At 54.5% G+C, this 15,617-nt stretch overlaps 2 protein-coding genes across 7 annotated transcripts; one reads left to right on the top strand and one right to left on the bottom strand.

Annotated features, from left to right (window-relative positions):
• Window positions 1-1,121: 1,121 nt before the first annotated feature.
• Gpr137 (G protein-coupled receptor 137) lies at window positions 1,122-5,716 on the bottom strand. Of its 4 annotated transcripts, XM_074048400.1 has the most exons (9): window positions 5,415-5,716; window positions 5,191-5,285; window positions 3,702-3,740; window positions 3,577-3,626; window positions 2,697-2,922; window positions 2,426-2,575; window positions 2,198-2,326; window positions 1,967-2,085; window positions 1,122-1,572 (listed from the first exon to the last, which is right to left on the bottom strand). In XM_074048400.1, exons 3-9 carry the CDS (start codon window positions 3,720-3,722, stop codon window positions 1,413-1,415), a joined length of 855 nt encoding a protein of 284 aa, XP_073904501.1. In that variant the 5' UTR covers window positions 3,723-3,740; window positions 5,191-5,285; window positions 5,415-5,716; the 3' UTR covers window positions 1,122-1,412. The 4 variants fall into 4 exon arrangements, with proteins under 4 accessions (XP_073904501.1, XP_073904491.1, XP_020014652.1 ...); XM_074048390.1 differs by lacking the exon at window positions 5,415-5,716 and having other exon boundaries at window positions 5,191-5,335; XM_020159063.2 differs by lacking the exons at window positions 5,191-5,285; window positions 5,415-5,716 and having other exon boundaries at window positions 3,702-4,058.
• On the top strand, window positions 4,778-15,553 carry Bad (BCL2 associated agonist of cell death). 3 transcript variants are annotated; one of them, XM_074048470.1, is made up of 4 exons: window positions 4,778-4,910; window positions 6,162-6,341; window positions 14,157-14,347; window positions 15,039-15,553. In XM_074048470.1, exons 2-4 carry the CDS (start codon window positions 6,170-6,172, stop codon window positions 15,162-15,164), a joined length of 489 nt encoding a protein of 162 aa, XP_073904571.1. In that variant the 5' UTR covers window positions 4,778-4,910; window positions 6,162-6,169; the 3' UTR covers window positions 15,165-15,553. The 3 variants fall into 3 exon arrangements, with proteins under 3 accessions (XP_073904571.1, XP_020014591.2, XP_073904568.1); XM_020159002.2 differs by lacking the exon at window positions 4,778-4,910 and adding an exon at window positions 5,781-5,920; XM_074048467.1 differs by lacking the exon at window positions 4,778-4,910 and adding an exon at window positions 5,927-6,068.
• Window positions 15,554-15,617: the final 64 nt, after the last annotated feature.

The following is a 15,617-nucleotide window of genomic DNA, read 5'->3' as shown; positions in this document are numbered from 1 at the left end:
TTAAGTGCCCTATAAATGTGAGCAACTTTCCTTTCAACGAAAAGTGATTGTCCAGCCTCAAGCTGATTCACTGGGAGTCTCGGGTGACTTCTCTGGAGGCCCTGCAGGCCAGGACCCAGGATGGTCCTTAAGCAAAGTGTTTCAAGGCAGACTCAGTTCTAGGTCCTGGAAGCCTGGAGGAGCTGAAATTGCCAGGCATGATGGCAGGAGTCAGAGGCTCAGATAAATGACTCCCAGCCAATCCATTGGGGTTCAACTGCCTAACAGCTACATAGTCACAGTGCTGTGGGGCCTAGGACACAGGTAGAGGTTTCTTGCCCAGAAGATGGAAAACTTTATAGGGCCCTGTATATGCTAGGCAAGTGATCTACCGCCAAGCCACAACCTTAGCCCTGGAGACATGGTCTCACATGCCTACAGTCCTAGCTGTTGGTGCTGAGGCTGAGACAGAAGCGTTGCTTGAGCCTAGGTACTCAGGGCCAGCCTGGGCAACACAGTGAAACTCTCTTTTTTTGGTGCTGGGACTGGGTTTGAACTCAGGCTTCAACTGCTCTGGTTGTTTTAGAGATTGGGTGGAGTCTCTTCAATGATTTGCCCAGGCTGCTTTCCAATAGCGATCTCAGCCTCCTAAATAGCTAATTTTTAGCAAAATTATCTTTTTTTTTTTTTTCTTGCAGTACTGGGGCTTGAACTCAGGCCTACACCTTGAGCCACTCCACCAACCCTTTTTCGTGATGGGTTTTTTTCGAGATAGGGTCTCCAGAATTATTTGCCCAGGACTTTGAACTGTGATCCCCTTGATCTCTGCCTCCTGAGTCACTGGGATTATAAGTGTGAGCCATCAGTGCCTGGCCAACAAAGTGATCTTGAAGAGAAAGTAGAAAACTGTTGTAAGAGAGGGCCTCTTCTGGGCCAGGAGAACTTAGGAACAGAGGCTCGTGTGTTCTTCTTGCCCTTGAAAACTGCAGGTCACCCACTGTCCCTGCCCGCCAGCTTTGATGAGGGAGAGGTCCCTGCCCAGCCCAGCAAGTCCACATGTCAAGGGCCAGCATCTGATCAGCCTAATGCCAGACAGGCCGAGAGGAACACAAAGCAGGTGAGTGACACACAGGTGAACAATCGAGGGGCACAGACACTGTTTATTAAGTGGCAGGCACAGGAGAGGTAGCTGGCTCCAGTGTGGAAGCAGAAGTGGCAGGTCATGCCAGGGTGCTGTGGGCATCTGGCAGCCAGGGCTGTGTCCCCCATCCTAGGGGAATGGGACAAGCTCACTACAACAGGAGCAGCAAAGGAGCCGACCAGAAGAGTGGGCGGCCATGGCCCCCAGAATCCTGGGCAAGAAGCGGCAGATAAACTTGGCACAGGGGCCTGGGGTAAGGGGGCCTGGGTGTTCTAAGGGGAGGGGAGGAGGGTCACGTCTGTGGGGTGGAGTAGAGGCTGTGGTGGTGGCCACCAGGTCCCGGCACCTGGGAGAAGAGCAGAGGCGTGGTCCTCGTCTGGCTACCCCCGCACCAGCCCGGCTCACGCCCGATGGCACCATACCAGCTGCCAGAGCCTAGGCTACCTGACATGCTGCAGGCAGAGAAGGGACAGGGTCAATCCCAGGCAGTGACTGGGGTCACATTCGTGAGAGTGGGGGCAGAAGGAGAGGCTTAGAACAGATACCCTGTGACTCAGACCTCCTGGGTCCAGGGCAAACTGCCTCCTAAGACAAGGCTGGGGGCTTTAGTAGTGAGAACCCAGAGGGGAACCTCGCCTAGAAAAGATGAGAAAAAACAAAGGCCCTGATGGGGGTCCACGACCTGGTTCTTTTTTTTTTTTTTCCCAATACTGGAGCTGGAGATTGAACCCAGGGCCTCCCATTTATAAGCAAGACCCCCAGTTAAGATCTGACTCTTGGTTCCTACTACTGTCAACAGAGCAAGATAGGAGCTCAGGGCTGCTCATGCCAGGTAGGGATTCCTACCTGGTACTCTCACTCCGGCTGTGATTCCAGGAGCAGGCCTCCTCCTCACAGTGCCCCGCCCGGTCAAAGAAGTAGGAACGGGAACCAAAGACCTGCCCACTGAGGATGCGGCTGGTGCTCTAGGGGGGACAGTCACTGCCACTGATGCTTTCCACCCCCAAATGTCCCCAGATCCCACTCCCAGGGTCTATCCTTCTCCACCAGCCCCATAGAGCATGGTGGAGGCCCTACCAGGTCCTGTGGGGGCCGGTGCACCCGGAAGAAGCCCACCAGCAGGGTGGTGGGCAGCAGTTCCCACACAAAGAGGATGAGGCCAAACACCAGGTAGCCTTTGTTTCCCAGGTCATTGACCAGGTCCGCCTGTGGGAAGGCAGGAACTTGTACCAGTCTGCGGTTATGCCAGAAGAACACCAGCCAGGCAGCATGGCTACTAAAGTAGCAGACATGCTGAATGCCCACCTGATCAGATACGTTGTACCAGTCGTAATCGAAGGCATCCAGCCGGCTCCGGGGTGCCAAAGCCAGGGCCGCCAGGTTGTAGCAGGCCCGGCTGGCATAGAGCAGGACCATGGCGCCCCCCATGGCAGCCGCCTGGCACACACTTGTCCCCTGGCACAGATGACAACAGAGGTCCCTCAGGGAGAGGAGAGGCTTCCCAACTTCCTCTATACCTAAAGACAGCTGCTCAAAGATCCCCAAAGACACCTGGGCATCAGGGCTTGTGCTCTACCTTGGCCTCCAGGTAGATGCTAGTGGAAGGAGCCCGACGTGCAACGAGACAAAGGCAGGCAGCAAGAGAGAGGGCGCAGATGACGAAGAGGGAGTCGCTCACCAGGACTCGCACCAGCAGTAGGGCCCAGGGCTGTGTCCGGCGCCGGCGGGACAGCACAGCACACAGCACATTCACCAGCAGAAAGAGCAGCGAGGCCCCCACGAAGGCCCCTCGGACCGCCAGCCTGCAGCCCATAGCACAATCAGCCCCAGACTATCCACTGCCCTTGACACTCACCGACCACCCTGCCTCCCCTGTGAGAGCCCTGTAACAGTTAAAACTCAGACCATCCAGTCTGAACCCTACTCTTCCAGTTTTACAGATGGGGAAACTGAGGCCCAAAGAGGTGAGAAGATGACTGACCATTAAGGCAAGTTGGAAAGAGCCCAGATCAGGAGCCAAAAATCTGGGGCTGAGCCTTGACTCTGCCTCCTGCTAGCTCTGTGACCTTGAACACGCTTTACCTCGCTGGGCCTCGGTTTCTTCATTTCTCAAATGAGAAAAAGAACAGCCTCTCGGGATATTTGTGAAAGCTCTTTATCAACGGGAAGACGCTGTGCAAATGGCAGGGATTCTGCAGCCCAAGGTCACCCAGCATGTAGCTGGGCTTTGTAAGGTCGATGACACTGATACCCCTTCCCCTCATAGCACCTCCACTGTTTCCATTCCTGGTGCCCCTCATATAGGCAACGGCTTGACAGTGCCATCTGCCCTGGTGCTCTGCTTTTCCAAGTTCTTTCACAAACATTCCCTGAGTTGTCCTTGTCTCAGCCTTCAAGGTGGGCTGCTCCCTGCCCCCAATCTTGGGGCTGAACCCATTGGTGTCCCAAGTACTTACAAGCCTCGGCTCATCTCTGGCCGACGCTTCGCCTTGGCCTTGAACACCACCTGGGAGCAGAGATGCCCATCACTCCTGTGGGCCCTTGGGCTTGACCTCCCACCCCTACCCATTACCACGGTTACCTGGGCAAAGTAGAGGTTCATAAGCGTCAGTGTGAAGAACTGCAGGCAGACAGGGCAGCAGTAGAGAAGCCAAAAGGGCAAGGGCCCCAGGCGGTTGGCCCGGGGAGTATCTCGGAAGTAGAAGGAGAAGAGGGTGGTACGCAAGGCGGCCCAGAGCAGACAGAGTGCCAGGAACACCGTCTGATAGCTGAGACGCTTGTGCCCATACAGAAGCACCAGCCAGAGCTGGGCATAGACAGAGAAGAAGAGCAGGGCATACAGGGTGGTGTAGGCTGCAGTCAGCCCCAGGGTCACCGTAGGTGGCAGCGCAGGCACCAGCCCCGCAGCAGGCACCAGGCCAGACAGGTTACTCTCCATGTCAGGGAGAGAGGCCTGAATCCCAAAGACAAGAGATGGAGGGCTGGCCAGGGGCCAGGGAAATAAATACGGAGGGATGGGAATTGCAGGACGCAGTGACAGAGATGGGGACTCAGGAAGAAAGAAGTTAGGGCTGCCGGCCCTTTCTCCTCAACAGAGACCCTTGTTCTTCTTGCCGGGCATGGGTAGCCTGGGCCCTGGGTCCTCACTGTGGGATATGGAAGGGCAGTCTTTCCTCTCCAGGGCAGATGGGGTGGGGATTGGGGGTGTCTGTCCCTGGGCCAGCCCCAGAGCCACGGGGATGAGGGGATGCAGAGGCGGAGGAGTCCCTGGCCTTGTCGCTCGTGTCAGCCTGGCAGGAGGGGGAGAGCCGGCCGATGCCCGTTATCTTAGGGCAGCGGCCGCTGCGGGGGCGCCCAACGCCCCGCTCTCCCCCTCCCCAAGATTGGGGGCTCTTTCCCCTCCAATAATCCAGCTGGGGGGGCTCTTCCTGTCCTCGAAATTCCAGATGTTGCCTCCACCTCCCCCCGCGTCCGCTCTCAGCCGCGGGGGTGCAGAAGGACGTCGAAGCCCAGTCCTCAGGCCGCCGCTGGGGAAGCGGGGTCCGGTCGCTGGGACGCCGGGTTCCAGCTCCCCGGCTCCCGCTGCTCCGCCCCCTCCTGCGCCTGCGCGGGCGCCTTTCACTACGGAAATTGCGCAGGGGGCCGGTCCCGGCTCCGTAGTCCCGCGCCGCGCCCGTCGTGAAGCGGTTCGAGAATCGGCGTGAGGTGCGCTGATGACGGGCGCCCGGGGTTACCGGAGGCAGCAGGCGGCCGAGACTCGGAGGTCGCGCCGCATCCAATGAGCGCACGGGTGGGCGATGCCCTGGGCCACCGGCCCTTGCTTATTTGGGGGACCACCAATTCCCATGCTTAGATTCCCCACACCCACATCGGGATCGGCGCGCCCGGCTGGGGACGGCAACCACTTCCCTTCACTGGGTGTCTGAAGGAAACTTCCGCCCATAGTCAAGATGGTCTCCGAGCCCCGCCTCGCCCCCCCCACCACGGCCCCAGACTAGTCCCAGGGGGTGCCCGAAGCCCCCAACGGGCCTGCCCGCCCCACGCCCCGTCCAGCCGCCGCTTGAGCTCACCTGCCGCGCCGCCTGCCGGGCGCAGAGCCCGGGAGAGCCCTAGGGTTCGCCCTCACGGGGGCCCCTGTCCCTTCTCCCGCGCCCAAGCAGTCATCCTGCAGGGAGGAGACGCCCTCTTATCTTAAGTACTCCCGAGGTGGCGCGGGGAGGTGCCCTTATGCGGGCAGCCCGAGGCCTCCCCGCCCGGGAGGAGGAGGAGGGAGCGGGATTTCCCCACCGCTCACTCGGTGCTGGCGGAACAGTAACAGTCGCAACAATAATTGTATCTCACAGCCAAGCTTCAATTACGGCTTTACAAAGTGCTTGCACCCACAATAGTCACCGCTGTTTACAAAGTTTCCATCGGTCCCCGAGGGAAGTGTCGTTATTCCCCATTTTATGGAGGAGGGGGAGGGAAAGTGAGGCTCAGAGGAGGTGAAGGACTTGTTAGCAGAAGCGGGCCTCCTGGTTCCAAATGGGGACCCCAGAGAACCCGTAGCCGGCTTGCAAATAATCCCGGGCGTCAGGAAGTCGGAGAGGGACGTTTGGAGACTGGGGAGGGGCATGTCGGTGGCTGGGGTGGTGCCTGACCTGGAGTGGCCCCGCCTCCGGGTCTACCCGGGATTCATTTCGAGAACTGATTGGGCCCGGTCTGTGACAGTTCTGGTTGCTCAGGAAACTAGGGCCGGGCGCCCTTAGTACTGGAGCGAGGCGGCGGGCCCGGGTCAGGGGCCTCGAGATCGGGCTTGGGGTAAGATCTGTGCGCCATCACCACGGACGGGCCAGGGCCTAGGCAGGTGCCTGGTGGGAGATTTAGGTCCTGGGCGGATAACCTAAGCTCCTTGGCAGGCCAGACACAGCAGAGAGCCCAGAAGACCAGCGGGCTTGGGGACTCGAGGGTAGGAGAGGGAACCAGGGTACTACCTGTCCCCTGCCCACGGCCACGGTTCATCCCAGCTGCACCCTGACTACCTATCATCTTCAACCCACAGCCCAGAGTATGTTCCAGATCCCAGAGTTTGAGCCCAGTGAGCAGGAAGACTCCAGCTCTGCAGACAGGGGCCTGGGCCCCAGCCCCACAGGGGACCGGCCAGGCCCCCGCCAGGCCCCAGGCCTCCTGGGGGACACCAGTTACCAGCAGGGGCAGCCAACCAGCAGCAGCCACCATGGAGGTAGGTTCCACACCACTATCACCACCTGCCTGTCTACCTTGCCTGCAACCCAGTCTCCCTGCACCCCAGCTGCCTCCACCCTCTGAGGGCTTCGGGGATGCCTCCAGCCTTTCAACCTTAGTTTCCTCTTCTGCAAATCAGACTATCACCACCGTTGTAGGAATGCTGGGTTAATTTACAGGAATATATAGGAAGCACTTGATTATAGAGCTAGTTAGTGCTTGTAAATGCTGAAAAAAGGTACCTGGTGGCCGGGACAAGAATCAGGGAGGCAGGCAGTGATCCAGAATGGGAAATGACTTGCCTAAGGACACACGTGCTAGGTGTGTCCGAGAAGAGCTAGAAGACTCCTCTATCCTTGTCCCAGAGTACCTGCCCTCCCTGGGGTATCTGCTCTCCCCAGGGTACTTGGGATTGGGTCTGCCAGGTGTGGCTCACCCACAGTGGAGCTGTCCTTGCCTGCTGAGGGGTAGGTGACCTAGGGTGATGGACAGTGTCTCCCTGTGTGGGAGTTGGGAAGCATACGTATCAAGATGGAAGGATAGGGACTGGAGGGCTCAGGCCTTGGCACCTGGATTAACCACAGAGACCTGAAAGCAAAATCAGGTCATTTCACTGGCCTGCTGACCTTAAATAAATCCCCTCCCCTTTCAGAACTGTGATTGTTTAGAAGTCTTGCACACTTCTTTTAGCATCCAGATTTCACCCTTGCTGTTTTTCTGCTCACAACCCCCACCTGTTCTTCACTCCACCTGGCTGTCCCTCCCCATCGTCAGGGCTCACTTCCTCTCAACCTAACGCTGAGTGCTTAATATGAACCACATGCAAATCTAGTGTGTGCATGTGGCCATAAACAAAGGAACACAAACATACAGAATGCCTCTCAAGATGGTATGAGCTGGAGGTCAGTGTGCCATGGAGGGGAAAGAGAATTGGAGCCCTGGGGGCTGGTGGCATGACTGGGGACTGTGGTGAGGTGGTCAGGCCCGCCTTACCTAAGAAGCAGTCTTGGAGCCAAGGCTAGCCCTCTGAGGGGTGAACTGCCCTGACTGAGCCTGTGCGAAGAGTTGCAAGCAAAGGGAGAGGGCTGTGGCTGTAGCTCAAGTGGTAGAGCGCCTGCCTAGCAAGCGCAAGGCCCTGAGTTCAAATCCCCAGTATCACAAGAATTAAAAAAAAAAAAAAAAAAAAAAGCAAACAAAGGGAGAACCAAATGGGGAAACCAGGAAAAGAGTATTCCAGGCTGGTGTGGCCTGAGGACAGAGAGGGATAGTTGGAGGCCTGTCAAGTCCAGTCCCTTGTAAGGACTTTGAGTGAAAACCTCAGAATTTCTTTCTTTTCTTTCAGTGCTGGGTTGAAACAGGGCCCTGCAATGCCAGACAAGTGACTGAGCAATAACCCCAGGCCTGGATTTGTATTGAAGATAGAACTGGGGTGTGAGGGAATGAGGTGTCATTAAAGAGACCCAGGAATTTGGCCTGAGCACTTGCAAGGATGAAGTCACTCTTAACAGACCTGGGCCAGTAGGGGTGGGGGAGGATGGGGAGGGAGCCCAGTTGGGCCACATGGGAGGCAGCTAACCAAGCTAGACACTAATTATCATAATGAGAGTAGGGTTTGGGAGAAGAGGAAATGAAGGTTTATTAATTTTCTGGCAATTTGAGATATGCAGTGGCCTAACGTGTCCCAAAGACTACAGACCCATCCCAAGGAGGAAGAGGTTTTTTTGTTTTTTTTTTTTCAGTACTGGGGTTTGAACTCAGAGCCTACACCTTGAGCCACTCCACCAGCCCTTTTTTGTGTTAGGTATTTTCAAGATAGGGTCTCAAGAGCTTTTTGCCTGGGTTGGCTTTGAACCTGATCCTCCGGATCTTTGCCTCCTGAGTAGCTAGGATTATAGGCATGAGCCACTGGTGCCCAGCTAGAAATACAGGTTTTTAAAGGGAGAGCCCAAGACTCTCAGAGACTTCCAGGATCACTTATCTCCCTTTGGTGTCAATGTTCGTTGAGTCTCACTAACTGGATAGTCCATCTTCCCCCACTGATCTTGCCTTGGTGTCAATGCCCATCTGTGCGTTGGTGCCAATGTCTGAGGCTAAGCATGATGACCTAGCTCTGTAGATGGCCATACTCTCATGGGGGAGTGAGAGGGGAAGAAGGGTAACAGAAGGAGGAAGGGAGAAAAGATTAGAGTTAAGCAATTCAGGTCGGCTAGTGAAGAGATTGAGTTACTAAAATTGTGACTATAAGCACACTTAGGTGTCTGTCCCTGTTAAAGGAGTGGCAGGGAGCTGGCGCTGTTTGTCTCTGCCCTACTAGGAGGTGGGGCTTGAGGGTGAGTGTAAGGAGGAAAATCAGGTGCTCAACTACTCAGCTACACATCCAGCCCATGCTTGGGATTTCTTTTCTTTTTTGCAGTACAGGAATTTGAACTCAGTACCTTGTGTTTGCTAGGCAGCACTCTACCACTTGAGCCACACTTCCAGCCCTGTGGATGTTTTCTTTTTTTTTTTGGCAGTACTGGGGTTCAGGGCCTACACTTTGAACCACTCCACCAGCCCATTTTTATGGTGGGTATTTTTGAGATGGGGTCTCGCAAACTATTTACCGGGGCTGTCTTCAAACCATGATCCTCTTGATCTTTGCCTCCTGAGTAGCTAGGATTACAGGCACCCAGCTCCTTTGGGATTTCTTAAACATTTGATTTAGTTTTCAGTTGTCTCAGAAGCAGATGATGGAGCTGGGTGTGGTGGTGACCCCTATGATCTCAGTATTCAGGAGGCAGTAAAGTCAGGAGTTTGAGGCCAGCCTGGGCTACACAGGGGGACCCTGTCTTAACCACCTCCCTCCCCGCAAAAGTAAATAATTTCCCATAAAAGATCCCCAAGTACTAGATACCTGCCAGACCCATGGGCCTTCTGCCCTCTCAGACTTGGCCTGATCACCCTTCCTATTCCCTGTTACAAGGCCCTTGCTGGATTGTAAGTGTCCCCAGGGCAGGGACTACAGCCTGGTTCTGTGGCAGCACCTGGGACAGCAGTGGATGGCAGAGAGGGAAAGAAGGTCACCCAGTAGGAGGAGCAGCCTGTGCTGGCCTCTGGGTCAGGCTGCAGGATTCAAGTGCAGCTCTGCCATTTATGAACTTGTAGAGAGTTTAAAGCACCCTGCCTCAGTTTCCTTATCTGTAAAATGGGAATAGAACTGGTTCTGCCTCACTGGACTGCAGTGAGGGCCTGATGAGTTCACAGGCACAATGCTTATAACTGCCTGATGTCGAGGAAGAGCTGTGGAAGCCATGCTGTCCTTACTGTTATTACGTGAGGTAGCTCTGGCGGGGCTCTATGGACCTGGAGGTGCTCCTGATCAGCAACTAGGGGCTGCCATTCATGCAATGCCATGGCCACTCAGTGCTCTCTGATGTCGAACATAGGTTAGAATTACAATGTAGGAGTGTGGGCGTTCTCTCAATAAAGGTAAGCAAGAGGGAACCACTGATAGCTTAAGGCAGAAGATGGACATGGCTGGATTTTAGAGTAGGGGCTGGAAAGCCATCACCACAGGCAAAATCCCTGTACTTACATGGCTTACGAGCTCATAGTTAATAATTTGTTGTTATTGTTCTGTTTCATTTTTTGTGGTGTTGGGGATTGAACACCGATCCTGCCAGGCAAACGTCTACCACCGAACCACATCCTCAGCCCCCATTCTGTTTGAGCTGCGTCTTGCTGTGTAGCCTAGGTTGGCTTCCAACTGGTGGGCTGGTCCCCAAGTGAGGGATGAGGGGACCCTTGGCTTGCTCAAGAGGCAGATTTGAGATCCTCACATGAAAAGCATTTCACAGTATCTCAAAACAAGGATTCTCACAAGGTGGAAGTTTTAGCAAGGATTTATTTCAGTATAACAGGATAAGTAGGGAGAAGTGGGAGAGAGGAGGGAGAAACATCTCCTGCTCCCCATGCAGGAAATGGGAGTAAAGACTCCAAATGGTGGTTCTCATCTATGACCTGTATCTTTTTTTTTTTTTTTTTTTTTTTATTGGCGACACTGAGGTTTGAACTCAGGGCCTCACCCTTGCTAGGTAGGCGCTCTACCGTTTGAGTCACTCCACCAGCCCTTTTTTGTGGTGGGTTTTTTTTGAGGTAGGGTTTCGAGATAGGGAACTATTTGTCCAGGACTGGTCTTGCACCCATCCTTATCTGCTAGGATAACAGATGTGAGCCACTGGAGCCCTCCCGGCTGTACATTTTCTGAGCTGGAGAACATATGAGGTCATGTGGTCCAACAGCCATGGATCATTAGCCAGGTTCTCTAAAACCTGGAGGAGGTATCTTGGCCCACCCCAGACACAGGGACCTCGAGTGAGTTTTAGGACTTCCCTTTGCCACACAAAAGGGAAGCCTTGCATTCTTTTGGTCTCCATCCCTTCAAGACGTCCTGCAGTTTCTTAATACCTCAAAGCTGAAGGTGGATGCAGGTACTCCTGCTTGTCTCCATGTCCTAACTTACCTAAAAGGAGGTGGGAGGGGAGCTTGCTGCTATTCATGTTTTACTTTTTACTTCCTGGTTCTAAGGTGTGAGAATCAGGCATTTTTAATATTAATTAAAAATAATAATTTCCCTGTCTCCTTACCTGTCTATCCTGAGTGGCTGAGACCACAAGTGCCTGCCATTATTTCTGGCTTCAAATTTTTACTTTTTTTTTTTTTTTGGCAGCACTGGGGTTTGAATTCAAGGCCTCATGTTTGCTAGGCAGGCGCTCTACCACTTGAGCCACAATGCCAGCCCTTTTTTTTTTTCCAGATAGTATCCCACAAACTATTTGCCCCGTGGCTTTGAACTGTGATCCTACTGATCGCTACCTCCTGAGCAGGAAGAAATACAGACACCAGCCACTGGCGCCTGACTAGGATCTGTGGTTTTTTTTGAGGTACTGGAAAATTAGGGCATATACCTTGAGGAACTCCACCGGCAGGCTTTTTGAGATAGGGTCTCGAGAACTGTTTGCCCAGGCTGGCTTCGAACCGTGATCCTCCTGATCTCTTCCTCCTGAGTCGCTAGGATCACAGGCGTGAGCCACCAGTGCCTAGCAGTTTTTACATTTTCAAATGGCTGACAAATTCAGTGAGCAGGACTGGAGGTGTGGCTCATCTGGGCAATGACATCTTATTTATGGCTTCTTTCAAACTGTGAGCTCAAAGCTGTGTAGCTGTAGGAGCCTAAACTCCTTACTCTGGAGCCCCTGGCAGAAGATATGGTGGCCTGAGTAGGGTGAGGTAGTTTTGGACAGGCCTCAGGGACTGCAGTGCCTTCAGGAGTGGCAGGCAGAGCTGAGCACTTGATTAGTGAAGTGTGCAAGGGTGCTCTAATTCGACTACATCCAGTGTCTACCCAGAAGCTGGATGGAATAAGAGACGAAAGCCAGACTGTGGTACTAGGATCTGGGTACTACAGCCACAGTCCCCTCCCCCCAGACTCTGGGAGGGTGGCCTGAGCCTACAAGCCTGGGTACCCACCCAAGCTCACACCCAGAGAGGGAGAGGCAGGTCCAGGCCACACCCATCGCCTTCCCCAAGGAGTTCGCAGAACCCCCAGGTTTCTTCCAGTAAATAGAGAGATACTTTTAAAAATTGATGAAAAAAAAAATTGATGATGAGATAACTTGGCATTGCTAAGTGGCTTTGGTGACAGTACTCAAGCCATAGAACAGGCCCCTGGTTGAACTGATACTAACAGATGAGGGGGAGGAATTTCCCCAAACTGGGCCCCAGTGTTGGGGGGTCCATGGTACCACTGAGGGAGGCCTGGGGCTGGAGAGTTAAACATACAGCCCCTGGAGCCACCTCGGGTAAGTTACTCACCCTGTCTGTGCCTTAGTTTCCTCCTCTGCAAGATGGTTCCCCAAGGAACCTGACAGCATGTGGTGAGGACTAAATGACTTAATCCATGGAACTTTCTTACCTGGCCAGTGCTCTTCTGCCTTATCTTTTGGTTTTTTTGTGGTACAGGGGCTTGAGTTTAGGCCCTATGCTGGCTAGGCAGGTGCTCTACCACTTGAGCCACGCCCCAGCCCCATTTTTTCCTTTGAGGTGCTGGGGATTGAATCCAGGGCTTTTCCAGTGCTAGGCAAAGCGCTCTACCACAAGACACATCCCGGCCTTCTTTTTGTTTTGATTTCTGGCAACGGACTGTGCCCAGATCAAGAGCCCACCTGCATGTTCCTCACCTTCTGATGGGGCCAGCTCATGTCCAGCATGGTGGTCTTGTGGTCTTCAGAGTGCACAGAGAACAGCTGACATTTCCTGAGCATTTAGGGTGCAGACAGGGTGTGCCACTGGGAGCTCAGGCAAGTTTCCAACCTCTCAGTGTTGTCATCTGTAAAGTGGGGAGAATTAGGGACCCACCTCACCAGGTGCTCTTCTGGTCTCATGGTGGTCCTGGGAGACAGGGCTGTCCCCATTTCAGAGAAAGATACTGAGGCCCCAAGGGATTGGAAAACAGATCCAATGTCACAGAGCAGAAATCTGGCCACACCAGGACTTGCCGAGCAACTGAGCCGTGCTCCACTGCCCAAGCACCTGGAATCTAGAAAGTGCTCTGTGGTGGCCCATTCTCAGGGGTCTCTGTCCTGGCTCTCCAGCCCCCATCCTCAATTCTGACCACTGATTTAGTTGACCCACGACCTCTGACCAGCCTTTCTCAACACTCTCGCTGCCTCTGTCACATGTCTGGAACTGTGATCCTCACGGGCCTGTAGCCGACCTTAGGCTCTGAGGGAGGGGACATTCTGTGGCTTTTCCCTTAGCTTCAAAACCTCTCTGAAATTTTACCCTGAAAATGTGCCTGAAAGACACATTTGGCTGTAAACTCAGCATTCACCCTGGCTCTCACTCAGTTACTTAACTCTGGGTTTTTGGCTCCTGGGAGTAGCTCTAAACCCCTGGGCTGAGTCAAGGATGACAGGTGGTACCCAGATCAGACAAATGGACCACCTTAGAAGTACTTCTGAATGACCCACACCACACCTGCAGCTCACATAGCATGTCCACATTCCTTGACATGACCTTCACAGCTGCCAGGAGGGCTAGGATTGTCCTTCTGCTGGAGGGAGGGCACTGGCTCAGAGAGTTGAAGGATGACTGGCAAGGAAAGTACACAGCCTGATGGGCTCTGGATTTCACCAAATCTAGGAACTTTTATCTTGGGGTTTCACAGCTGCGTGTAATCCTGAGTAAATCTAACCTTCCCTAACTAACCCTCTGTCTTTACATCTGTAGAATGGAGGCAATGGGAGTACTCACCTCCCACAGTGGTGAGGAGGATAAGGAGGGAAGAAGGCCCAAGGCCTAGCACATAGCAGATGCTCCAAAAATACCGACAAAAAAATCAACAGACGTTCTGGACATTTCCTCCAAAGCACATGCCCCCCAGGCCCTTGTTCTCCAGGGGTCCCTGCAGGCCACCTACTGAGCTAGATCAGGCCTGCACCTGGGCCAGGACATCTCCCTAATGGTTGCTGTGACAGGGGCTGCTGTGAGACCCCATGAAGGTCTCGCATTAGTAATTACAACTAACATTCCTTATGCCTTTATTTTGTGGCAGATACAGTAGGAAAATATACGGTCCGTTGGCACTCCATTAGGATTGTGGGGTTAAAGAGAAGTTAACTCAATTCTTCACAAAAGCTCCCCCGTCAGAGGGCTGTGACTGTGCGCGGAGCCCTTAGCGGGCCCGCTAAACTGCCTAGGTGCGGGTTCCGCAGCGCTGGGCACAGAGGAACCGGAGACTCACGTTGTCCCCGTTCCCTGACCCTTTCTGCAGGTGCTGGGGCTACGGAGACTCGGAGTCGCCACAGTTCGTACCCCGCGGGATCCGACGAGGATGAAGGGGTGGAGGAGGAGCCCAGCCCCTTTCGGGGCCGCTCGCGCTCGGCTCCCCCAAACCTCTGGGCGGCACAGCGATATGGCCGCGAGCTCCGGAGGATGAGTGACGAGTTTGATGGCTCCTTTAAGGTGAGCACCGGTCCTGGCGTGCCTGGACCTTAGTCCCGCGCCGCTTCTTACGCGCTTTTTCCTTCCGTGTCTCGGGGCATGCCGGGACCTGTAGTTCCAGGTCGCCTCCCACATGGTTTTTTCTTCCGTATCCTAGGGCAAGTCGGGATCTCGATTTCCCCTTACCCGCCCGCTGGTCTGTTCCTTTTGGGCCCGAGAACATCCCCGCTCCTTCTGCCTGCTCCTCCCCGCGTCCCTGGACAGGCCGGACCTATGGTCCCAGCACTTCTCCCCTCCCACCATTTAAGTCTCAGGGTATCCCGGGATCTGTAGTCTTTGACCTGCGCCAGGTCACAGCTCCCAAGTTGCCCAGATTCTCGCAGCGGGAGGCTTGCTGGTATCTATGCTCCTGGACAGCCCCTTTTGGGTATCTGAGTTCTTAAGCCCCAACTTCGGAGCTACCTCATTAATTCTTGAATTGCGATCCCCGGTACTAGATCTCTGGCGCTTCCATTTAGGGTCTTAGGCGTCCTCTCTCCCTGCCCCCAGAACAAGAGTTTCTGCGCTCTAGCCAGTCCTGATTCCTAAGGGCCCAAGCGTCCTCTCTTGCTTCCCTGATCATTCAGTACAGGCCGTGATGGAGGCTGTGGCCTTTATCAGTCTGGCCACCAGGGTAAGCTAACTCACTTAACTGTTTCCTCCTACCCTGAAGGGACTTCCTCGCCCGAAGAGCGCGGGCACTGCGACGCAGATGCGGCAAAGTTCCAGCTGGACGCGCATCATCCAGTCCTGGTGGGACCGCAACTTGGGAAAAGCAGGCTCCGCCCCCTCCCAATGATCTTCGGTCCCACGTTCCCGGAGCTCCACCTACTCCCGTCGCCGTCGGTGGCCATCTTGGATACGGGCGGAAGTCTTTTCGAAGGCCTTATGCAAAAAATGGACCGTTCTATCCCTTTCGCAGGGAGAAGGTCTGACCTAGAACCCGATTCCCTTCCGGTGCGTGCCAGGGCCAGGAAGGTTTGGGCGTCATCGGAAGTTTTGAAGTTTTTCCGCCCACAGTCGCCGGAAGTGGCTTCCGTCGCCCGGCCTCCGGTGCTGGGCTGCCCCCAGGCGCCTGCGCAAAAGTCTGCAGCCTGGATTAACCTTTATTTTGCCATACTTGTTCCTGGGCTGTGATGCTACGTTCTCACGCTCCTAACAAACGTGCTAATAAAGCTCGTGTCTGTGCTGCCTTGTCGCGTCTGTACGTCGCTTGGGGTTTCGCAGATCGGGTCAGCGCTATCACTAACAG

The sequence above is a fragment of the Castor canadensis genome, chromosome 1 (genome assembly GCF_047511655.1).
Source record: "Castor canadensis chromosome 1, mCasCan1.hap1v2, whole genome shotgun sequence".
Lineage (NCBI taxonomy): Eukaryota > Metazoa > Chordata > Mammalia > Rodentia > Castoridae > Castor > Castor canadensis.
This window is presented reverse-complemented; position numbering and strand designations above follow the sequence as displayed.

What these genes read in the sequence shown, in the direction of transcription:
- Gpr137 (XM_020159062.2), bottom strand. Translation starts at nt 4,058, where the DNA reads ATGGAGAGTAACCTGTCTGGCCTGGTGCCTGCTGCGGGGCTGGTGCCT. An exon ending in CCAGAGATGAGCCGAGGCTT is followed by an intron (nt 2,923 to 3,576) that starts GTAAGTACTTGG and finishes TATGGGCTGCAG; the next exon opens with GCTGGCGGTCCGAGGGGCCT. An exon ending in AGCCGGAGTGAGAGTACCAG is followed by an intron (nt 1,573 to 1,966) that starts GTAGGAATCCCT and finishes CTCTGCCTGCAG; the next exon opens with CATGTCAGGTAGCCTAGGCT.
- Bad (XM_074048470.1), top strand. Translation starts at nt 6,170, where the DNA reads ATGTTCCAGATCCCAGAGTTTGAGCCCAGTGAGCAGGAAGACTCCAGC. An exon ending in CAGCAGCAGCCACCATGGAG is followed by an intron (nt 6,342 to 14,156) that starts GTAGGTTCCACA and finishes CCCTTTCTGCAG; the next exon opens with GTGCTGGGGCTACGGAGACT. An exon ending in AGTTTGATGGCTCCTTTAAG is followed by an intron (nt 14,348 to 15,038) that starts GTGAGCACCGGT and finishes CCTACCCTGAAG; the next exon opens with GGACTTCCTCGCCCGAAGAG.